At 55.2% G+C, this 23,648-nt stretch overlaps 1 protein-coding gene and 1 long non-coding RNA gene across 4 annotated transcripts in view; one reads left to right on the top strand and one right to left on the bottom strand.

Annotated features, from left to right (window-relative positions):
• The window catches only part of TTBK1 (tau tubulin kinase 1), a 43,305-nt gene that overhangs the window by 5,258 nt on the left and 14,399 nt on the right, over positions 1-23,648 (bottom strand). For 2 of the 3 annotated variants that reach the window (XM_084755049.1, XM_084755048.1), the window contains exons 10-14: positions 23,297-23,451; positions 20,934-21,165; positions 20,582-20,760; positions 17,488-18,049; positions 11,368-11,646 (exon numbers count right to left, since the gene is read on the bottom strand). In XM_084755049.1, the coding sequence (XP_084611175.1) occupies positions 11,368-11,646; positions 17,488-18,049; positions 20,582-20,760; positions 20,934-21,165; positions 23,297-23,451 (1,407 nt within the window). The remainder of the gene's footprint in view (positions 1-11,367; positions 11,647-17,487; positions 18,050-20,581; positions 20,761-20,933; positions 21,166-23,296; positions 23,452-23,648) is intronic. The other variant, XM_084755050.1, reaches the window with a different exon arrangement.
• On the top strand, positions 16,653-19,234 carry LOC311582194. The gene is made up of 3 exons (XR_014774034.1): positions 16,653-16,731; positions 17,045-17,179; positions 18,537-19,234. It is a non-coding gene; the product is annotated as an uncharacterized lncRNA (long non-coding RNA).

Below are 23,648 nucleotides of genomic sequence, written 5' to 3'. Positions count from 1 at the left end.
TCCCCCTCTCCTCTCTCTCTCCCTCTTTCCTCTCTTCCCCCCCTCCTCATGAAGTGCCTGGAGGAATCTTTTGTTGCTGTTCATTCATTCATTCATTCATTCATTCATTCATTTAAGAGGTCCTTAGCCACCTGTGGTGACCCATATTTGTAATCCTAGCTCTTGGGATACAAAGTTATAAACATCAGGAGTTCAAAGCCTTGGCTACAGAGTGAATTTGAGGCTTGCTTGGGCTATATGCAAATGTGTTTTAAAAAGAGAGGGGATCAGCTGGGTGTAGTGGCCCACACCTTTAGTCCCAGCACTCAGGAGCCAAAGGCAGGTGGATCTCTGTGAGTTCGAGGTCAGTTTGGTCTACAAAACAAGTCCAGGACAGCCAAGGTTACACAAAGAAACCCTGTCTCAAAAACAAAACAAAGCAAAAAAGGGGGGGGTCATGGGGATACACCCCTAAACAAAGAACTAGAGACAACTAAGGATCACTGAAAGAGTCTTTCCCAGGTATTAGCTCCCTAATTGCCTGTCTAGGACAAAGCAGCCACCCCCCAAAATCATATACATAGAGGTAATGCTAAATGAACTCAGCAGGTTGTATTTACGTGTGTGTGTGTGTGTGTGTGTGTGTGTGTGTGTGTGTGTGTGTGTAACAATAATGATCAAAGAAACTAGGGCATTACTCTAAGAAAGTGAAGAGGGATGCAGAAAAGTTGACAGGAGGAAAGGGAAGGGAGAAATTATATAATTATATATAATTATATTTTATTATTTTTATTTATTTATTTATTTTAGAGATCAGGGACTAGGGGCACGGTTGGGTTGGCAAAGTGTTTGCCGCCTAATTTGAGCCAAGTGTGCGGTGTACACTTGTAATCTCTGTGATGGGGAGGGTGGGGGACGGGTGGGGACGGGTGGGTGTCTGAAGCTAACTGGTCTGCCAGCCTAGCCTAAGCTGCAAGCCCCAGACCCAAAGCGCAAAAATAAAGACAAAACCAAAGTGGAGCCAGGTTTGGTGGCACACACCTTTAATCCCAGCACTCAGGAGGCAGAGGCAGGAGGATCTCTGTGAGTTCGAGGCCAGCCTGGTCTACAGCGTGAGTTTCAGGACAGCCAGGGCTACACAGAGAAAAACCCTGTCCCAAAACAATATAACCAGAGTCAACTGGCTGTTCAGGAATGATGGCTCAGGTTGATCTCCAGTTTACACACACACACACACACACACACACACACACACACACACACACACACACTGTACTGATTGCTACTATGTTATACATTAAAAATCTATGGGTCAGGTATTAAATAAGGCAGACATGCATTTATTTGAGTGGAGCAAGAGATGTCTACAGGAGAAAAAGAACTTGGCCTAATGCACACTCCACAGAGGTCCTAAGCATAGAAGGATGTCACACAGCAACAGGCCTGCGGATGGCTCAAAGAGCATTTGCTTCCTCTCCCTGGCTCCGCTCACTGGTTTGGAGATCACTGCCCCCTCCAGCCTCAGTGGAGCATGGATACCATGCCTTTTGGCGCAGGCGAACGAGATGCCCAGCCAGCAGCTTTTGTGCACATAGCTCTGAGGCTGGTGGAAAATGAGATGGGAATCTCCCAGGCTGAGCATCTGTCAAACTGGTGACCTCCTCTCTTCAGCAGCCACCATCCTCCTCGTAACCCACTGTCTGAGAGACTCGGTGGGGGAGCAGAAGTAATGGCAGGTAAAGCAGCCCGGGGCTGGTATGGTGGTACAGGCCTGTAACCCTGACAGTGAGGAGGCCGAGGCAGGAAGATTGCTGAGTCTGCGGTCAACCTGGCCTACAGGGTGAATTCAAGGCAGCCAGGGCAATATAATGTCTCGGAAAGGGCGGCGGTGATAGAGGAGGCGTGGAGATGGTTCAGTGGCCTGGGTTCAGCTCTCTAGCGCCCAGACAGCAATCCAGCACGCTGAGCACCAGCGCATGGCAAGGGTGGAGACGGGGAAATTTCCCTGGCTTGACGGCCAACCAGCCTGATGAACTGATGACCTCTAGATTCAGAGAGAGACCCTGCCTCAAAAGATAAGGCAGAGGGTGTGGAGAGACAGCTCAGCAGTGAAAGGCGCTGTTGCTCTTGCAGGGGACCGAGGTACGGGTCGTAGCACCCATGTAGTGGTTCACAGCCATCTGTAACTCCAATTCTAAGGGATTCGATGCCCTCTGCTGACCTCTGTGGGCCTCAGGCACACACATGATATATACGTACATATGTTCAAGCAAATACTCATACTCAAAATAAATAAATCAGGTGGTTTTTTCTTTTTTAATTTGAAAAATGAGGTGAAGAGTGGTAGAGGAAGATGTCCGACACTGACCCCTGGCCTCCACACTCATGTGCACACTGTTTATACAAACACCTACGCCTTGGTCCCCACGGAAACTTCTGATGGTCTAGAAGCTTCCTTAGAACTTTGTCCACTTTCCATCCCTGTCTAAGTCCCTAGTAACTGTTTTTCTTTTTCTTTTCTTTTTTTTTCCACGTTATATTTTCATTCTCACTTCAACCTCAGTAAACATTAAGGTACTGACTGTGCTGGGCCACCACTGGAGTGCCCGGCCAGTGCTACAGCTACAGAAAACAGCTGGCTGAGTGGCAAAGGCCTCTTTAAGTGGTGATGGGGGTCATGGGCTGGGCGAATGCACTGACAACCAATCATAGGAAGACACTAGGGAGCTTTTCTCATGCCTTTGCCCCCTGCACCAGACATGCCTGCTCAGCAGCAGACGCTGCTGGGCCCCACCTCAGCACCTCTCTACTGACCTTTCCTATCCCGTTTTCCAAGTCTTGAACATTTCCGTCAGAATCGCCTTTTCTCCCCATACCTGGCCAAATCTTGGGCCTCTCTGGACAGAGTCCCATTCAGAGGATGAGACCTGCCCCTCCAGCCAGCTGGGTAACCACAAACAAAGCCTCCCCCCTTTTCCATCTAAGGCCCTTTCCCCCTAGGAGCCTGGGAGGAAGCAGAACTGAGAACCAAGCCGACCTATGAGGCTGCAAGAAATGCTGAGCAAGCATTGGCCCAGACTGGGAAATGTGTTGACAAGGGCAACCAAGACCTAAAATTTGCTAGTACCTCCTGTCTCCCTCACAGAACAGAGGAGGAGCCTCTGCATTTGAGGGGCCTGGGGCGGGGGGGGGGGGGGGGGAGTCTGCACATCTCAGAGCTCTGCTAAGTGGATCAGGGCCACCCGTGGCAACCTGGTGGGGCGGGGTATGCTGGGCAGTCTGTTTGAGTACTCCCCACCCCAGCTACTGTTTGCTAGGGAAGAGTTTCCTTCCTCTTGCTGCCTCTCCCGGATACCCACTGAGCTACTTGCCCTCTTAATCTTCATTCGCAGTCTGATGGTGCCTCCAGGACACTCTGTATTTTTGGTCCAGGATGCCCAGCAGAATGACTAGATGACCAGCTCCCATGCCAGCTGTGTGGGGTGCTAGCAAAGGGTAGCTGGCCAAGAGGAGGCCACACCTCTCTCCAGGGCAACGACCTTTATCAGCCTCGCTTGTTTGTTTTAGGCCCCCAGGCTTGCCTTGACAGGCTCATCCAAACGCTTTAGGAAAGACAGTGCCAGTTCCTACCCTCTATTCTGCAGGGGACGATGAGGCTGAAAGTCCCTCAGATCTGAAGCTCCCTGCTTGCTCTAATCCCAGCAGGGCTAGGAGACTCAGGAGCCAGAGGCCAGGAGTCTCTGTGAGTGAAAGGCCAGCCTGGTCTACAGAGTGGCTCCTGAGTGACCCTATCAAAAGCAACCAGACAAAACCCCACCTCCTTGTTGATTCAGAAGCTCGCAGGAGGTGATCTAGGCTGCTTTATGGACTGAGGGGAAGGCCATTCGAGGTGAGGTCATCCTCAGAGAGATCAAAGCCCCAGGCTCCTGCTTCCTCCAGCATCCAAGTCCAGCTGAAGTCAGCGTCCACTTCCTCAGCACCAGACCTTGGTTTCACTCCTGGAACTGGTCTCTCACTAGCCCAGGAAGAACGTGTACCAATGACGACACTCAAGACCTCTCACTCACCTCCTCCCAACTGCCCACACCGGGTGCACAAGGTGACTCTCTTGCCTGGACTTTGGCCAAGCCTAGTACCTGGAACCGCACTCCAGCTCAAAGTCCCAAGGTTATGGGGGCATAGGAAGGCCCCAGTGACAAAGGCAAAGGGTTAGCTGGCACTCCTCCACACTGGCCTATCAGGCCTGCCTAACGCCCTACATCCCTTCCTCTGCTCCAGAAAGCTGAACACCTTGGATGACCTGCTCCTCTGCCCTGGCCCCCCAGCCACGCAGCCACACCAGACCTGAGAGGAAAGGACAGGCCATCTGTGGCTGTCCGGCCCTTTACCTCTCTCTTGCTTTTGGCCCCAAGGGAAAAGGTGGCTTCCTCTTCAGCACCTGGAGAAACTAGCCAGAACCTGCCCTAGTCGGTTCCTGAGGCACCAGAATAGCAGTAACTCCTGCCTTTCTGCCCAGCCAGCGGGAGGGACAAAAGCAAGGCATGACACAAAGGGAGAGTCTCTCTGGCCTCCACAGCCTGAGCCAATTGGCTTGGGCGCTGTCCCTTCGCCAGCCACCTCCTCCCTCAGACAGTAGAAGAGTAAGGACAGGACGAGGGCACGCTCCACACAGGGCTCTGGCACTCTAGTCAACGAGCCTAACCTCCTACCTCCTAAGGCATTCCTCTCTGTCCATTTGGCAACTGGAGTTGGATCCCGGAGACCGGAGTCCATTGATCACCTCCCCACCCGCCTCCGAGAAAGGAGACAGCCGGCAGGGGGAGGATAATCGATCCAGCCGACAGGCACCCTCAGTCAGCAGCCCCAGCCCTTGCCCCCCGCCCCGCCCCGGCCCAGCTCCGGAGCTGATGTCCTTGGGGACTGGGGAGGGGGTTGGGGGGGGGGGGAGAGACAGTGAAAGAAAGCAGGCCAAGGCAACGGTTCCTGGAAGGCGTCTTTAATCAGGATTTGGTAGTACACAAGCTCTCCGGATTGTCTGCATGAACATACAGGGACTTTAAAAGGCACAAGATCCCTCGCACAGCGACGCCTGACGGCGGGGCGCCCCCACCCCCGCCCGTGCACGGCCGTGTGCGTGTGGGTGCGTGTCCGTGTCCCACCCCCGTGGCGGCGCCGCGCGTGTGCGTGTCGGTTTCAAGTGTTGGATTTGTACAGTACTCGCAGTCTGGGGTGGGGGTGGGGGGCTCAGTGCATGCTTTTCTACCCGGGTCCGGGGCCCCTGACGCCACTATATATACACTAAGGAGGACGCAGCCTTGAGAGAAAAAGAGGAAGAAAATTGGGAGCGGGGGCGGGAAAAAGAAAAGAAAAAAGAAAAAGCGTCCCATCTTCGTGTGTGTGGTTTTGAGTTTCTCGTGCATGCTTAAGCTGGCCGGGAACGGGAATAGTGCAAGCGTATAATACAGTATTATTGCAATACAAAAAGGGGTCGAGGAAAAGACTTGAGATGAGGTGGCGGGGGGTGGGGGTGGGGGGCGCTCAGGAATAAACCAGCTGGGACTGGAGACCTCCGGGAGGGTCTTCATGCCAACCACCCTCCCCTCCCCCGCTTCACCCCATCCCCGGGAGGGGGGACAAGGAGTTTCGGTAGGGAGGGGGTTCAATTAGGTCCTGGGGCTGAGTTTCCCCACACCACCAGGCCAGCCTTTCAGGGGGCAAGGGCCAGCCCCTCTCTGTGTCAATACTGTCAACTCAAGGGGCCCTGGAACCCGCCCCTTCCCCCACGGAAGCCCCTCTACCTGGGGGAGGGGTCGACGGAGCAAGTGCAAAGGAAGCAGGTGTTGGTCCCTGAGTTTTATTTTCGGGGATGGGGGTGGGGGAAGAGTTGGAAGTGGGGGCATGTTTGGGGAGCCCCCCAGGGCCCTTAGTGGCGGATGGGATGAAACAAGGGAAGTGGACTGTATGGGCAAAAGGGAGTGGGGTTGGGTGGCTCTGAGAGACCTAGGCTCAAAGTTTGTCTCCCCCCTCAACTCTGGGCTCTTTGGCATCCAACTGCAAGGCCAAGGGTGGGGGCAGCCCTATGGGCGGTGAGGTAACCGGAATCGGGGCAGGGGGGTCGGGCTATTGGAGCCAGCTCCTCCCACATCAACCCCCCGCCCACATCCCTGGTCTGCACCCTAACCCTAGAAGCACTCAAGGGCGAGTTCCCCGCTCGTCCCTACCTTGCCTCCAGGGCAGGGACCCAGCGGCCGCGAGCCGGCAGAAGGGAAAAACAAACAAAATTGAGAGCGAAGGCGGGCGGCGGGGGAACGCTAACCCAAAAGAACTTTAGCAGCAGGCAGTTTGGCGGGATAGGGACCTACGCTGGGGTCCCAACCAGGCCGGGCGCAGGGACGGGCCGGCGGGCGGGGCGGAAACTCCGAGGCCGGCGGTACCAGGGACACGCCAAGTAGCAGCTGGTTGAAAAGACCGAACATACATTCGTGGTGTGACGGCTGCAAGGGGGGTGGGACGGGGGGAGGACAGGCCCCGGGGCGGGGACAGAGCTGGAGCGGGCAACAGAGGTCTCTTATAGTTAGAAACCTGCCACAGGGTCTCAGGCGCGTTCCGGGTCCGTCGGGGCTGCTAAGTTTGCTGTCTGGAGAGCGGATGAAGTGTGCGCGAGGCTGCGAAGTGTGCGCGAGCTTGTGCGTGGGTGGTCATCCCGCCCCCCCCCCTTACAGCCTGTATAGGATTCAAGGGAAAGTTGTGGAGTGACAGGAAAACCCAGGGAAAGGAGAGGGCTAAGGAAGGTTTCCCAGTTCCTTCCTCACTTTTAGGGTGGGCTCAGGGGCCTCCCAGGCTGGGAAGTCCACCGAGTCTGTTGGGGGTTATCTGAGGGAGATGGTCCTCAGCCTGGGGCCTCTCCCTTAGGGAGAAGGATGCCTTAAATGTCAGACACTATGGGGTGGGCATGGCTCCTGCCTCTCCGGTTAGAAGTGTCCCATATTTAAGTGGAGATTGGGGTACAGCAGGGACTACCCTTAGATGTCTAGACTTGCACCCGCCCCCAATTGCCACCTCAACTCAAGGACAGCAGTGAATACATCAACCTGTGTCCCCAGCCCCAATAGAGCACCCCAACTTCCAATGGGAAGCACCCCTTCCCCAAGTGTGGTTCCTTCCTCAAGCGCCCATTAGGACGGGCACAGCTCCTGCTATCTGCCCCCGCCCCTGCAAGTGGCCCGGGCGCCCCCCACCCCTGCCTGGATGGACAGCACCACCCTGCCCCAGAAAAAGAGACCAAGGCAGGGCAGAGGACAGAGGTGGGAAGGAGGGTCCTGGGACTGGCCTGGCTCAGAGGTACCACCCTACAATCCACTGGGAGGGGCTGGGTCTATTTTCCCTCAAACTAGAAATACAGAGAGAGATTATTGGGCTCAGGGTTAGTGGTTGGGACGAATGCGGAGTGGTTATTGCTGTGACCCAAGCTGCCTTGAGTGGACGGGCTGTGTATTATTATGAAGAATTTACTATAGCGTCTTTCACTGACCTGGAGTCCTCAGGACACACCCTCGCCCGCTAAGAAAATACTGGCCCTATCAGGCAGTCCTACTCCACTCACAATGGGAAAGTCCAATGGCTCCATGCACCCAGACTCAACACAGAAACATGCATACTAGTGTGTGCGCACACACACACACACACACAGAGAACACACACATCACCAGCGGCAGCACCAGCGCTCACTAGCAGCTAGCATTCTAAGGGCTGCCTGGCTCGTGTACCTCCTGAAAACTGCCTTGCTTTGCCAGCTGCACGGGGGACGCAGTGAGGATTCCTTAGGATTAGTTTGTCCCAGAAACTGCTGTGCCTGTGTGAGTATGGCCAACAATTCCAAATTCAGAGAGTTCACATAAAAATCGGAAGACAGTAGTAACAACCGGTTGAGCTATGGTGAGTGGCTGGAGTGGGGGTTTCCCTTACAGCAAATTTACTGTCAATTTGGCCTTCGGTGTGAGGTGTCCCTCTTACAAAGTCCCCTGTCAGTGCTCAGCAAGTGATGCCAATCTCTGTCCTGCCTGTGAGCCTGACCCCTAGGATTTCTCCAGTGGGACCATGTCAGGGGTCAAGCGCCTGCCATCCTACGGTGTCATGGTCTGCCCACCTAGTCTTCAGTGCTGCTGTAGCACGCTTGGGGCCACTTGAGGTCAAGGGAGTGGTCAGTCATGGGACGAAGACAGAGTCCAGTCAATTAGCTGACCCCAGTGCGCTGGGGTGCCTTGTATCTGGATGCAACCCAGGACGAGGTGGGGTTGAGAAGGAAGGAAAGGATGGTTCAGGGACAACCCTCCTCTTCCAAGAGGACCAGCAGAAGAGTTATGTCCAGACCAAAACATCTAAAGCCTCCTATAGAACAAGACCTTGGGGCTCAGCATCGGGTGGCTTTTCTATTGCTTTACGCTCTTGTAAAGAGAATAGCTGGTTAATTCCTTAAACGCAGTAGCATTGGGATCTGTCTCATAGGTTAGGACGGGGTTCAAGTGAGTTAATTTTGTCAAGTGCTCAGATCATGGCTTTGCACATGGAAGCCCTGTGTGCCAATGACGAGACAAGCTACAGAGTACCTGAAGACGCCACTGTACACAGGGTGCAAGTATCAAGTACAAAACAAAAACCAAAACCCATGCTTCAAGCCTGGCCAGGCATGCCGCCCACTGGCAAAGCTGACTCCAGAGAAGCCTGTCCTTTCCCCCAGGCAAGACACTCACTTCTCCACACACCCTGGTCTGCTCTCTGGTAAACTCTACAGTGGAAAAGGGTCCCACACCAGTGCAGACTCCGCCGGCCCTATCACACAAGGGAACCAAAAGGCCCAGCCTTAAGCCGTGCCGACTTCCACTCAGTTCCACATGACCACAGTGGAAATGGAGCAGTTTGCAAAAAATGGCCTCACCCCAAAGACACAGCTCTGTCAATCAAGATCACCTCCCGTAGTCGCCGTTAATGGCTTACAGACCCGTCTACCACAGAGGCCAGTGCATTTTCTGGAGGGCTGGACATTTGGAACAGTGGCCTTGCTTTGAAAGGACTTCTACCTCCCCTCGGATGTTGTCTTTTGTGCCTGAGAGGTGGGGGTGCACCTCCCCCACCCCTAAAAACCCAGGAAACATCAATCTGTGTATAATGCTAAAACTGAGGCTCGAGCCAGTGCCGTTATCTGTGATAAGTCTTAAGGCACTTGGGGAATCTCAGAAGCTCAGGATCGTTCTGGCCACGAAGCTGGAACTCTGCTCAGCTCCGGTGGTGGAACTCTCTGGAAAGGAATGCCAGATAGCAGAGTACTTGGTTTCATAGACCCCCCTGTGCTGCTGACTTACCAAGCAGATGAACAAAGAGGAACCCTTGCCATCACACGGGGGGGAGGGGGGGAGGGGGTTGGGGGGCAGGGGACAGAAGGTAAGGGGGGAGGGCAGTGCTGGAAGCAGGAAGGAGCAGTTGTGTATCCCCCACCCCCCTAACCTTTGTGCTTTGTGTTTCAGATCTTTCTCTGGGAGTCTCCCCCAGACCCCTCTCCCAACTCCTGCCTGGACAGAAGGCAGAGAGAGCCCTGGGGTTGCGGTCAGTCAGGAGGGAGCAGGCTTGAGAAGGACATAGGGTTAGAACATGGGTCTGGCTTTGCTACGTGGAAAAGATGCTCTTAGCCCAGGTGGTAGTGTCTAAAAAAAGAAAGGTTTCAGAGAAGTAGTGACCGTGGGAACTGACTTGCTGAGCTGTTGGGCCATATTACAATGCTGGCCGTGTGCATATGTGAATAGCTTGGTTCCTGGGCATTGCCCACTAGACAAAAGCACCCCCATATTGGTCCAGGGGCCCTAAGACCTCTAATAAAATCAGGGGTATTTGGGGAAGTTGGTGGACCACAAGATTGGAGGAAACAGAGGGAAAATGCAAAAAGAGCAGAGCTAGGGACCTAGGAAACTACCAAGTGCACGCACACTCATACACACACGCTCACACACATGTATGCATGCACACATACACACATGCACACACGCACACCACACACACACAGCTGCAGCACCGTGTAACTTCAGTAGGTGCTGGTCACACTGGGGTCTATGTAAGTGGCATTCTCTGGAATTGTGCACACACAGCCTGAGCATCCATCCCTGACAGCCCTGCTGTGTACACAGTCACAGATCAGCATGCTTACATGGATACATGTATGCCCGAAAACTCACCAAAACACACGGTTTGAACACTATCTCTTCTGGTCCCCAGTCAGGCACTAACTACGGTTTCTAGTCGCCTCACCCACTCTCCAAGCCTTGCTGGCTGGCACGGGCAGGAATGAAGAGAGGAGAAAGTGGGGTGCAGTGCAGTGACAGGTTGGGGAACTGAGGCGGGCACAAGGGGGAGGGGCAGTCAGGTATTGGAGCACTAACCTCTGATCCTCTTCTGACCTGCCTGCCTCATGTTCTGCCTGCGCCATACCTAGGGCACCTACAGGAGGAGGCCGCCCTCCCCCTGAGAGTGGCAGATCTGAGCTGCCTGTTTGGAACCTGCTCTGAGACAAGATGTCCCTGTGCCCAGGATCTGCCCCTCCCTTCACCACACTCTCCATAGTGCCGGCAGGCTAGATCCTGGGGAAACCCCTTTATCCATCCCCAGCCCCTCAAGGCCAGGAAGTCAAGCCTCCCAGTGAGTGACACATCGGGGTGCTGGGGATGATGTGAGTGACTTGGACAGTGCCTATGCCTGTGCCTGTTGCGGGGGTGGAGGGGTGGGGGCAATTTGGAAGGCAAGGGACTCTGACTTCCTGGTGGTGGCATGGGACATGTTCAGTAGGTCACAGGGCTGCCCACTCCCCATCACCGATATTCTCCCATCCCTCCCGAGTTTGACTAGCCTCCTTTCCACTCCTACCCAGACCACAGACAGACAGACACAGACCTACTGGTAGATCAGACCCAGACCCACCGAGACATCACAGAGTAAACAGAACCTGACCCCACAGCCAGACTACCCACAACACCTCAGCTCCCTGACGCCTTGGCTTCCCCTGGATCCTGGAGCCTCCCCTAGCTCTAACACAGGGCCCTGTCTGTCCAACTGCACCAGCACACCACCCCTCCCTGCACCAATTTGGCTGGCCCCTAGCAAAGGAGCCCCACCCGAGACAGAGACTCTGGGGACAGAGCCTCTGGTGGGGTGGGAGTTTTACAGTATCTCGGGCCAACCTTCTAGGGGGGCATATTGCACGTGGGTGGGATGGGCTGTGTGGCCTGTGATTATTGCGTCCTGGGAAGGAACCATGGTCTCTGCTCCCCAGCGCCCCCCCCCACCTGCCCCCTCCAGGAGGGGGGGGAGCCCAGCCTAGGTCTTGTGGGTGAACCGTGCCCACACCTGCTGCAGCTGGGACCGCGAGATGCGGAGCACCGAGGGCACGAGTCTGTGGTTGCCGGCGGCCAGTGGCGCGTGGCGCCTGTGGGGCGCACGCACGGGGCTGCTCTCGGCCGAGCGGCTGCGCTGAATGAGGGAACCGGAGGAGCCCGAGGAGCCGCCGCCGCTGGGGTGAGGGTAATGCTCCGTCTCCAGCGTGGAGGAGGAGAACACGGAGGACGCCAGTCGTCGCAGGGGGCTGTACCGCGGGAGGGAGTGCCCCGAGAGTCTGTCCTCCTCCAACTGAAAGAGACGAAGAGAGTGGAGGAAAAAGAGGCGTCAGGCACAGACTGGACAGCTCTTCTCGGGGGCCACCCACCGCTCACAGCCCCTGCGGCGCCGGCGTCCCTGGCAAGGGGCAGAAGGCGCGGGAGGAGGGGGCTACAGGCTGCCCACCTGAGGGTCCAGCCTCGGAACTTCCAGCGCCCTGCTTGCCTCCTCCTCTCACAGCACGGTCTCTGGGCGAGAGACCTTGGTCACTCACCTCCTCCAGAGAAGCCTTCTAGGCTTAGACCCATCTAACACCGGGCTCCCTCTGGGCTGGGACCTTCCTGTCAGGAAGGTCCCTCTGTCCCTGCTCCTGGCTAACTGCCGCCCCTTACTAACCCAGACACACTCCATGGTCCCCAGATAATTTTTAACATATTTGCGGTGGGGAGGGTGTCAAGTGCTTTGTCGATGAGCTGTGACCCCAGCCCTCCTGTGAGATCTAAGGCTCCTCTCTCCTTGGCACCCTTAGCCTCCTTACTGTAGGTGGCAGGGTATCAGGGCCAGTAGTTGCAGTCTGTTTTACTTGCAATTAGTCAAGAGAGTTTTGTTTGTTTATTGCTTTGCAGTTCTGAAGACAGAGCCCAGGGCAGCGTGCTGCCAAGCAAGCCCTCCACCAGGAGAGCTTTCTGGTTTGGTTTGGTTGAGATAGGGTCTCACTCTGTATAGCCCACACTGGCTTAAAACTCACTCTGTAGCCCAGGCTGGCCTCTAATGCCTGGCAATCCTCCTGTTTGCCTTGCCAGCGCTGGCATTACATACAGGAGGCGTCAGTCACTCCCAACCTCAGCCCAAAGACGCTTTAATCCCAACTTTGCCCTTTACTGCCCTTGACCCCGGTTCTCTGTGCCTCAAGTTCTTCCCCTGTAAAATGGGGTGAAAGTGGCTCCCACCTCCTAGGGTTGGAGGACTAGATTAGCAGGGCCCTTTTAACAGCTACTCTTCAGAATGAGGGCAGGCCCAGAGGGCCGCAGGGTGGGGAGGAGGAGGGTAGCTACACAGCCAGTAAAATCCTGTCTTTGTGCCCTCCTGTCCCCAGTCACATGAGGATGGATTTTGCCTGGCTTTCCCTGGCATGGAGGCCAGTTTAGTTCAGAGTGTGGCACTGGGGCCTGGCTGGGCCAGCTCTAGGGGCCACCCAGCTCCAGCATGCCTTGCCTGTGTCAGATGAGGAGGGGTCACAAGAGACCTCCTATGGGGGTGGGGTGGGGCAGGGAGAACATACTAGCATTTCTGTCTGCCCCACCCCACACCAGTTTGCATCCTCTGTCAGTTTCTCTTGGGGCCAAGTTTGGGCTCTTTATTCTCAGCTGGCTCTGCCTGCACTGGGGGTTGGGAGACTACGGCACACCTGGAGGGGACAAGGTACCCAAAGGCCCCTCTCATAGCACCCGTGGGGCCTTGAGTTCACCCAAATGGTTTGCTCTCCATCAAAGAGGTCTTAGAGGCTGACACTGGATCCCAGTGTGTCCCCCCCTTCTAGGCCAGGTAGCACTTAGGACCCACTTGTCCTCATACCCAGTGTGAAGCCACCTTTGTGAGGACACCCCAGCTTCCCCTCGAGTCCTCATTCTCGTCCTCACCTTCCAGCCCCTGTGACTCCCAGCCCACTCCTCCTGACCTGAGGGCCAGAATGAGGCCCTGACCATCTCTGTCGCCCAGGCCCAGCGCACTGCCCAGCTTGTAACGAGGCAGTGTTTGGTGGCTTTCCTGCAAATGTCTATGTGCTTAAGGAATGCTAACCCGTTGTGCAATTGGCCTCAGCCTGCCAGCAAGAACTGCAGCCATCACCTACTCGCGTACCCTGCCTGCATTCCCTCTGCCCAAGCTGAGCTGTCACCATGGCTCCTGCTAATTTGCACTTGGACCAACCCCTGGGAAGGGAGCCCAGAATTCACATATCCACGCTACACACCAAGGCACAACCCAGTGCCCAGCCCCACACCTCCTGCTCCCACAGCTGTTCACACATAAGACTCAGCTTGCAACACCAGGTCTAGGAGGGATTCCTCAAAGAAAGGTGGTAAAGAATGGGCGGGGCGGGGGTGTGTGTCCTTTCTAGTCATCCAGGGGTGGGGAAGAGTCTCACAGGTTTATTGCCAGGTGCCACAAAGCATGTAGCCCCTGCTCAGCCCAAGACCAGCCCCAACAGTGAAGTGACTACGAGCCAGCCCACTTTGTTCCTTTCCTCTTGGGAAAAATAAAAGGTCTTGCCTCAGGCTGATGTCCTGAGATACACACAGAACCTGTCCTGTCCCATCTGTTTCACCCATAGGCACTCAAAGGCCACTATGCACACTGACATGCTGGCAGGCACATCTGCCACTTAGGGCCAGCCAGCTGGTGTGCCAGGCATGTGCACACGTACACACACACATTGGAATGCTGTGTGCTGACCTGCCTTTGCTACGCCGTGCCTTCAACACACATGCCTTAGATGCCAGCAAAGACCCTGGCCCAGCCGCCCGCTTTCAGGCCCCAGTTCTACCAACTGGCAGCTCCAGCTCCCCGGTTTGCTTACTTATTTTAGGTTACGACTTTGAGGCTGACTCCCCCGCCCCGACCTTGGAAGTCAGGGTTGCCTGCCTATAGCGTTGCTATGAGGACCGCTCCCATGAAAGGAGAGGCTTATCTTCTGGCCACCCGTGTTGATAGCCACCACTGTTAGTTCTCTCGTTATCTGCCTTGTTCTGGTTTCCCTACAAGCTCCCTGACCTGTTCCACACCCCCACACAGCGCGCACACATGTCCACATCTACACATCAATGCATCCACACATCAAGATCAGTGGACTCAGGAAGGCACACTGCTTAAAATTGTAGAATTTTAGCCGGGCGTGGTGGCGCACGCCTTTAATCCCAGCACTCAGGAGGCAGAGGCAAATGGATTGATGTGAATTCGAGGCCAGCCTGGTCTACAAAGTGAGTCTAGGGCAGCCAGAGCTACACAGAGAAACCCTGTCTTGAAAAAAAAACAAAAACAAAAAAAAAATTGTAGTATTTTAAGAAACCTCAATTCTGCACAGTGTGGGGAAACTGAGGCTGGCAAACACCTTTTTTTTTATCCCCCTGACACAACCCACTTTCCTGTCCATGTCATACCCCACGACTGCACACTAGGCCTGGCCCTGGCCCTGAAGGACTTCCCCGGGGTTAGCATGACACGTAGGAGGCACACATGAATCTGCAGAGTGACCTCAGAGGGAGCTTGGTTCTCTTGTTCTGAGACCCAGAAGGAGACAGTGGCTGGCTCACGGTGGCCAGGAAGGAACAACAGAAGGGAGGGGCAACCCCATCTGTGTTTCTCTCCACCTCAGCGCAGCTGTCCCTGTCCTTCCCCCACTCTGCACTTCCTAGGGTCCCACCCATCGTGCCTGTCCCTCTGGTGTCGCTGCCACCTGGCAGATAACAAATGCTCTGGCGCTGATGAGGGAACAGGGAGTGAGAAGTCCTGAGAACATCTTGTTTGCACCCACCCTTCCCCAGAGCCATTTGTGGGAACAGTGACCGGGTTAGAGCCTAATTATATCAGCCCACAGCCCACCAGAGTGAAACCTCCGCATCAGGCCAGCTACTGCCTCTCTGGCTGGGGACTCATGGTCTCCAGTTTTTCACTATTTCCAGGGTACAAGGCAAGAGCAGATGAATATTCTCCAGGACTATGGATCACAGCAGCACTTCTAGAAAAGGCCCCTTGACATGAACAAGGCCTACTGCACCCCCTCCCCATAGCACCCAGGCCATCCTAGGCCAGACCTCTCAGCCTGCCCGAGAGCTGGCTCCTAAGCCCATACCTGGGTACCACACAGAGCCCCAACTTAAGATCACCAAGTGGAACAAGCCGCAGACCCTGAGCCCCTCCCAGACTCAATTCAGCACACAGTGCAAGTGTTAATGTTCACTTGCCAATTAGAGGTCAGCTGGCATTCCATATAGAGAAGCCTGGCCAGGGCAGTGACTCACAAAACTATGCTGACAGAGTTGTCCTCAAAAGGAAATGCATGCACACACACACACCACCGCCGCTGCCACCACCTCCACCACTGCCACCACTGCCACCACTGCCACCACTGCCACCACTGCCACCACCGCCATGTGACATGACATGCTTTGGATCCTCAGAGCAGCATTTCTGCAGCACCTTTACCTCCCGCTCCCTGCTTTTGCAATGTGTTCCTGGATCTTTTATATATATATATATTAATTTATTTACTTATTTTTATTGTATGTGCATTGGTGTTTTGCCTGCATGTATGTCTGTGAGGGTGTCAGATCTTGGAGTTACAGACAGTTGTGAGCTGCCATGTGGGTGCTGGGAATTGAACCCAGGTCCTTTGGAAGAGCAGTCAGTGCTCTTAACCGCTGAGCCATCTCTCCAGCCCCCTCCCTGCTCTTGGATCTTGAGACAAACATCGGTTTTTCTAAACTAGGTAGAGTGGCGCGAGCCTGAAATCTCACACGCTCTGATGGCTGAGTCAAAAGGATTAGAAACCAGCCTGGGCTACACAGTGGAACCCTGTCTCAGAACACCAAGAGGAGGAAGAGGAGGAGGAGGAGGAGAAGGAAGAGGAAAAGGAGGAGGAGGAGGAGGAGGAGGAGGAGGAGGAGGAGGAGGAGGGGGCAAAGGAGGCGGCGGCGACACCACTGAAGCTGGACAGGCCTCCCGACAACATGCCTCCTCTTGTGAACTCACTATGCAGCTGAGGATGACCTTATCTTCCAAACGTCCTGCCCCTCCGTCCCAAGCACTAGAATTACAGCCATGTGCACCAGCATGCCCAGTTTTATGTGGAACTGGGAATTGAAGCCAGAGCTCTGCGAATGCTTTCCTTTTTATAGCCTTCCCTGACTAGGAGTGGTGGGCTGCCCTCAGTCCTGCCCCTCCCTGGTTCTGCTCAGCTCTCCCCCAGGGCTTCTCCCGAGGGCCGACCCCCCGCCCGCCCCGGGTCGTGACTAAGGGCTCCTTTTTCTCGCCCTCTCTATGCCAGTACTTCCTAGCTCCGCCGCCCTGCATGGCTCTCGTGCTTGACATCACCTGCTCCCACGGTTCTTATGAACCCAGGCGAGTCCTCCCTCCTGAGCAGTGGGTAACACAGCACAGTCATACTTCAGGGTCAAGGGTCACGCTTCAGGGTCAAGGGTCATTGGGTCCAGCCTGAATTCACACACAAACCTGCAAAGCCATTCAGCTCTGGTATCACATTGCGTCCAGAGCCCCAGGCATCTGGTGAGACACTGCCATCCCCAACCTGCCTGCCATCCACCTCGCCCCATGTCACAGTCTACTCCCTGGCCCGGGCCATCAGGGTCTTCCTGCTACTGCCTGATATGTGGCCTTCGTCTTTTCTAAATTTTGACCCTTTCATTTGCTACAGAGCAGCCCAAGAGATCGCTCAAAAGTCTCAAAGCCACCACAGTGCCTACTTAAAAGTCTTCAGTGGGTTACCAAGCCTTCAGGATCAAGTCCCAAGCCCAGGGCTTCTGTGACAGCCCCAAGATCTGCCTCACAGGTTTGTCATCATAAATCAATACTGTGCTGAAGACTGCCACAACAGGCCTTTATAGACACCATCCCCGGGGTCCACAAGGCCTTTCTCCTGCTTTCCGGCCTAGCTGTACTACTCACAATACAAGACTTAACCTGAAACTTAGACCTCATCTGTCTCCACATATGGTGTGGGGGCCTTTATACCTGTCTCCACTGTGGCCCTGTCACTGCTGGGTTCTTAGGCCACAGGGGCTCAATGTGGGACAAACCGGGCCTCCTGGCAGAACTCTAGGGAGCTCGGGATAGCGAAGTATACAAGCCCAGGCTTACCTGTCTCTGAGGGCCCGTGGGGTCCGACTCTCTCCGTCGAGGGCGGGGTCCCGAGTGCAGGGGTGAGTGGGAAGGGCTGCCAGGCGTGGGTGGCTGTGATGTCTCTGATCGGCCATCAGCCTGGCTCAACTGAGGTGGTGCAGGCTGGGGCAGCATCTGCCGCAGGTCCTCCTCTGCCAGCGTCTGCATGCCACGTCCACGGGGCCTAACAGTGGGCTCTGTCCCCAGACGCCTCCTTTCCTCACCCTCCTCAGGCAAAGGCCGCAACTCCTCAGGCTCCTCGTCCGTGGTGCCTGACGTGCTAGGCTCAGCCCCGGGAGGGAAGTCCTTGAGCTCTGTCTCCTTGTCAATGATGACCCATTCCTTACTGTCAAAGTCTTCCTCCTCAGCCAGCGGTACCGAGCGGAAGGCGTTGCTCAAGGCCTCCTGCTCCACTGAGGCAGATACGTCCATGCGGCCGCTGGCCTGCCTGTCAGCATGGCCTGTGTCCACTGACAGCATCTGGGCTGGCTGTGAGGAGCAGGCCTGGCGTGAGGGTGAGCCAGGTAGATCCATCCTTGACCTGCAAGAGCCACCCACATGGAGCTCAGTGCCAGCCTCTGAAGCCCCAAGGACATCAAGGCAGTGGCAGAGTGGAGCGCGACTCCAGCGTCACCTTCTAGAAACACTTCACTTAGCTATCCACCTGTCCCGCATCGGCCAACAGATGCTCCTTAATGCTTACCATATTTCAGGAACATGAACACACAGAACACGGTCCTCCCCTCTGGGCTACCCCAGGAAATCTAGTCTTTTTCCTACTCACCAGGTACTCACACTCCATCTGTGGCTCCCTCCTGCTGCATCCAGGGCAAAGGCACCAGCTGGCTCTTGGGTTTACAGATGGCTTCTAGCTCCACTACTGACATCTGCCCAGCTGGTGCTTTAGAACCCCAGGCAGGCAGGGCCGTGTCAGTTCCCTGCAGCAAGCTGAAGTCTGCACTCCTTAGCCTGTACTCGGGGGGGCGGGGGGGGCCTCAACCCGACTGTTTTGCTCTTTCCCTAAGCAGGTCCGTTTCAGAACCACTCACTTTTCTTGAACTGGCCACTCCCTCCCTCCCCCACAGCCTGTGTGCCTCTGCTCTCTGACTTCTATTCTGATGTACTTCCTGAGGTGAGCCTACCCCTTCCGCATGGACAGTTATTTGCACCTCCTCAAGGCACCCTGAGCCCCAACCACTCCATGGATCTCAGATCTGATGGTGTATCTGCCTCCCTTACAGATAGACTTCGACCTCTGCCAAGCAGAGCCTGGGTTCTTCTAACCTTTGACCTCAGGGCACAGAACCTGCCTTGGACAGCTCATCTCCTGTTATTACCTGGGACTGTACCTGTGACTCTCACATGATAGCCAGAACGTCTGTTTGTTACGGCACCAGATCTTCTTGTACAGTGTGGTTGCGTGTATATGTGGCAAAGGAAGATGCTACCCATGGAAGACGTGTCAGATGCTACCCATGGAAGACGTATTGGCTCCTGAACCCCAGAATATGAGAAAAACCACCAGGCCCAACTCTGGTCTGTACCCCATCTTACGTCAGGATATGGGCCGACTGGTGTTCTGTGATGGATTCAACAGGGCAGAACTTCCTGTTAGCCTTTCTCAAAAGACCCCACCCAGCCTGCACTGGAACCATCTAATGCCATTCTACACCATCTTTGTAACGATTTGTTAGTAAGGCTTAAAATAAAACACCATTGGCAGAGACCGCCCTGGGACTTCCTTTAAGTGGCTGGTCACTTTCCTCTCTGAGAGCAGTTTGTTACGAGGGACAGAAAGGCCAGAAAGTACCAGAACAGGAGGTGAATGTGCACACACCTGTCCTGTGTGTGGAGATGACGGAGCAGGAGAGCAGGGCCACCCCAGCTTTGTCTGCTGCATACTTTCTTGTGCCCCAAGTGCCATCAGGTGCCATCCAACCCTGCGACATCCTGAGCCTTCTATGGAGGAAGCTCTCTTTAGCCTGCCCCTTCCTGCCACTCCTGAAGTGGCGTTTCCTGCTCAGTGTTCCTTCTAAGTGGGCAGCTCTTCAAAACTGTCTTGCTCGGGACACTCGCCCCTCCTGTCCCCAGTCGTGTCCCTTCCTTACTCTCTGTGTCCAGAACCCTCTAGGCACAGGGACTCCATGCCGCCATGGGTGGAGATGAGGTAATCTGGCAGGACAGCCCAGTACTCACTCTCTCTCTCTCTCTCTCTCTCTCTCTCTCTCTCTCTCTCTCTCTCTCTCTCTCACTCACTCACTCAGGGACCCAGACCTGTCTCGGGTTTGTCTACCCCAGATGGGTACCATGTTCCATCTGGGATTGGTTAGGGCAGAGTCCGGGGGAGGGACCGTGGCTGCATAAGTCTTTAGGAAAGATACTGAGTGGGTATGGGGAAGGCTGCCCTCTTCCTGCAGGCTAAGAAAAAGTCTCTTCTCTCTTTCCTAGTGCAGAGAAGGCACTGATCTACTATGGAGCAAAGATCCTCAGAGGCTAGGGAAAATCATGGGCATTTTGTCTTACAGATGCCCCCTCTACACCCTCCGTACTTGGTGTCCCCCCCCCCCACCCCGCCCCCCAACAACTAACGTGCCTTAGCCTACCCCCGCCAGCCACACCCTACTATAGCCAACTTTACCCTTTTCCCACCTCCCAAAGGCCAAGTCCCTCAGGCCTCCATCTCTAACCCATGCCCTCAGTAGGCAGGCCCCTGCCGGGTCCCTTCTGATCTCACCTTATATCCCTCAGACCACCAACACTTGGCCCATCCTGCCACCAGCAGTTCAGTGAACCCCTCCCTTGGCCTTTCTGCCCACCTCTGCTGCAGGCATCTGTGAATTGTTAGCTAGGAAAAAGTTAGCTAGGACTAAGTCCTGGGCCCAGAAACTGGCCTGTCCCTTTCTGTCTTCCCTGGATGCCCCACCATGGGCCACCAACTGACTCCAATCTGTGGAGCCCGACCCTCACGTTTGTGCCTCACGTTCTGATCTCTCAGGGAGCAGCCGTGCTGATGGAGGCAGGTGGGACAGGAGGGCCTCGGACGCCTCACCCGAGCCCCTGTCTCCAAACTCACCTCCTCTCATGCAGTTCTACCCGGCCATCAGCCGCTGTGGACAGCCTCTCTGACTCTGGGCTGTTGACCCTCCGGTAGCGTAGAGACCGTACTGGAGTTGTCGGGGAGTCTGGGGGCGCACGCACTGGGGAGCTGGGGACCCCGACTCCTCGACTCTGCTCCTCCTCCACACAAGGGGTCTGTAGAAGAGGGGACGCTGTGAGCTGAGGTTGAAGAGCTGGCTCTGGGTGAGAGGTTTTCTCAGGGCAAGGGAGACGCAGGGCAGGGGGCTGGTAGTTAGGGTGGATGGGGCCAAGGGCTGGGAATCCACCTGGGGAAGGCTGCCCACACCCTTTTGCTTGGGTGCAATTACTTTGCCGACGTTGATGCGCAGTTTGTTGCGGTTGACATCTGTCCCCTCCCACACTTCAGCCTCAGGACCCCCAGGGTGGGGGACAAGGTGGGGAGTAGGGCCCAGCCCCTCCGGAGGCCTTCCAGGCAGGATCGGGGGTGCATTCTCCTGGTCACTCAGGTGCTCTCCCTGCAGCACGTCCTCAGTGTTCTCACGAAGTAGGTCCCCAGGCACCGGTGTCACATTGACCACTCTGGGGAGGCCAGGGGGAGTCACGGGTAAGGCTTGCAGGAATGCCCCTTTCCCCTGTACACTGTGCCAGCACAGGCCCTGGGGACCATATCCAGAGTGGGCACAGAGGAGCCCTTTTCCGTCCCTGGCCTCTGAGCCCAGGCCATCCTCAAGGTGGCAGGGGCTACAGGGAGACATGGCCAGCAGGGTCTGGCACATCTCCGCTGAGCTCCACTTTTTCAAGGGATCTGTGGGCTCCCAAGCGCTCCCTGCAGCCCACTGGCTTCCTTCAAACCACGTCTAAAAGACTCCTTTGTAGTCCTTTTCCATAAACCCTTTAAAAAGAGATTTATTTGTTTATTTTTATGTGTCGAGTGCTTTGCCTGCATGTATGTAGGTGTACCATGTGTGTGCCTAGTGCTTGAAAACGCCAGAAGAGGCCATCAAATCCCCCAGGTCTGGAGTTACAGACAACCCTGAGCCACCATGTCCTCCGAAAGAGCAGCCAAGTGTTCTTACTGCTGAGTCATCATTCCGGCCCCAACTTTTAGCTCCTTAATTAATTTCTTTTCTTTCTGTTTTTGTTTTGCCAATGTTCATCTGTGTGAGTGTGTATGCACAAGTGCATATGACAGTGTACACGTGGAGGTCGGATGACAACCTCAGCCATTGCTTCTCCTTCCATCCTGAGACATAGCTTGTGTGTATGTGTGTGTGTGTACACACCTGTGTGCGTGCATGTGGAGGCTAGAGGCTGATGTAGGGTCTCTTCATCAATGATTCTTCACCTTGTTTTTTTGGTTTTGTTCACTTGCTTGTTTTTGTTTTTTGCGACAGGATTTCACTATGTCATCCAGCTAGGCTGGAACTTCCTATGTAGCCCAGGCTGGCCTTGAACTTCCAGAGATCTGCCTGCCTCTGCCTCCTGAGTACAGGGATCAAAGGGGCGCACCACCACAACTAGTCCTCACTGTGGGTTTTTTGTTTGTTTGATTGGTTTGGTTTTGGTGTTTTCAAAACAGGGTTCCTCTGTGTGGCCCTGGCTGTCCTGGACTCACTTTGTAAACCAGGCTGGCCTTGAACTCACAGAGATCTGCCTGCCTCTGCCTCCCCAAGTGCTGGGATTACAGGCGTGCGCCACCACGCCTAACCTCCTCACTGTGTTGGTGTTTTGTTTTGTTTTGTTTTGTTTTTTGGTTTTTTGAGCCAGGGTCTCTCTGTGTAGCCTTGGCTGTCCTGGACTCGCTTTGTAGACCAGGCTGGCCTCGAACTCACAGCGATCCGCCTGCCTCTGCCTCCCAAGTGCTGGGATTAAAGGCGTGCGCCACCACGCCCGGCTCTCACTGTGTTTTTTGAGGCAAGGTCTCTCAGTGAATCTGAAACTCGCCATTTCAGCCAGACTGGCTGGCCAGCAAGCCCCCCGGGACCCACTAAGGGAAAGCTCTCTTGTGCATCAGGCCAACTGATCTGCAAGCTTCCATGGAGCTTTCTGTGTACTTCCCATCTCACCAGAGGAAGGAACTCAGAGATTAGAGACACTACTGTGTCCCCCTTTACGTGGGCTCTGGGAACCCACACTCAGGTCCTCATGCTTGGATAGCAAGTGTTTATCCACTGAGCCATCTCCGTAGCTCCTTTCTGTTTTTGTTGTTGTTGTTTTGCTTTGTTTATTTATCCATTTATTTATTTAGGTTTTTCGAGACAAGGTTTCTCTGTGGAGCCTTGGCTGTCCTGAAACTCACTCTGTAGACCAGGTTGGCCTCAAACTCAGAGGTCGGCCTGCCTCTGCCTTCCAAGTACTGGGACCAAAGACATGTGCCACCACGGCCCGACCCCTTCTGTTTTTTCTGTTTTTAAAACAAGGTCTTCCTATGTGGCCCAGGCTTAGTCTCAAACGCATGATCCACCTGCCTCACCCTTCCAAATGCTGGAACTACAGATATGTGCCATCATGCCTGGCTTCCCTGAGCAATCGCATCACAAGACTGCCCCCACCATGTAGGAGACACACAACCAGGTGTGTGTCCAAGTAGGAGGAGCGGGCTATGTTTCCGGGTAACAGCCCAGGTAAGGGTCACTGGCCGCCCCCCCCCCGCCACGATGCCCCCCTGCTCCCCCCCCCGCCCCCCCCCCCCCCCCCCGCTCAGACTCACCCGAACATGGCTGCTGTCTGGCGGGTGTTCTGCTGGGGTGGGGTGGAGGTGCTCGTGGACAGGAGGGCATCGGTGCCCGCCCTCTCCCAGTCAAAGGCTTCGTTCTCGGCAATGCCCCGCTCCTTCATGCTGTTCTCAAACACTGACATGATCAACTGCAGGGGACGGGGATGGCAGAAGGACAGAGAGGTGACCCCAGGGCCGGCCAGGTGGGAGGGACCACAGTGGGGGGAGATGGGGACTTGTGGGCCAGGGTCGGGCCTAGAAGGGACACTGGAAAGAGAAGTGCACATTGATTCCAAATGAAAACATGACACCAAAAAGTACGCTAAGTATCACCTTGGATTATTAA

The sequence above is a fragment of the Acomys minous genome, assembly GCF_964271855.1.
Source record: "Acomys minous genome assembly, chromosome: 13".
NCBI lineage: Eukaryota > Metazoa > Chordata > Mammalia > Rodentia > Muridae > Acomys > Acomys minous.
This window is presented reverse-complemented; position numbering and strand designations above follow the sequence as displayed.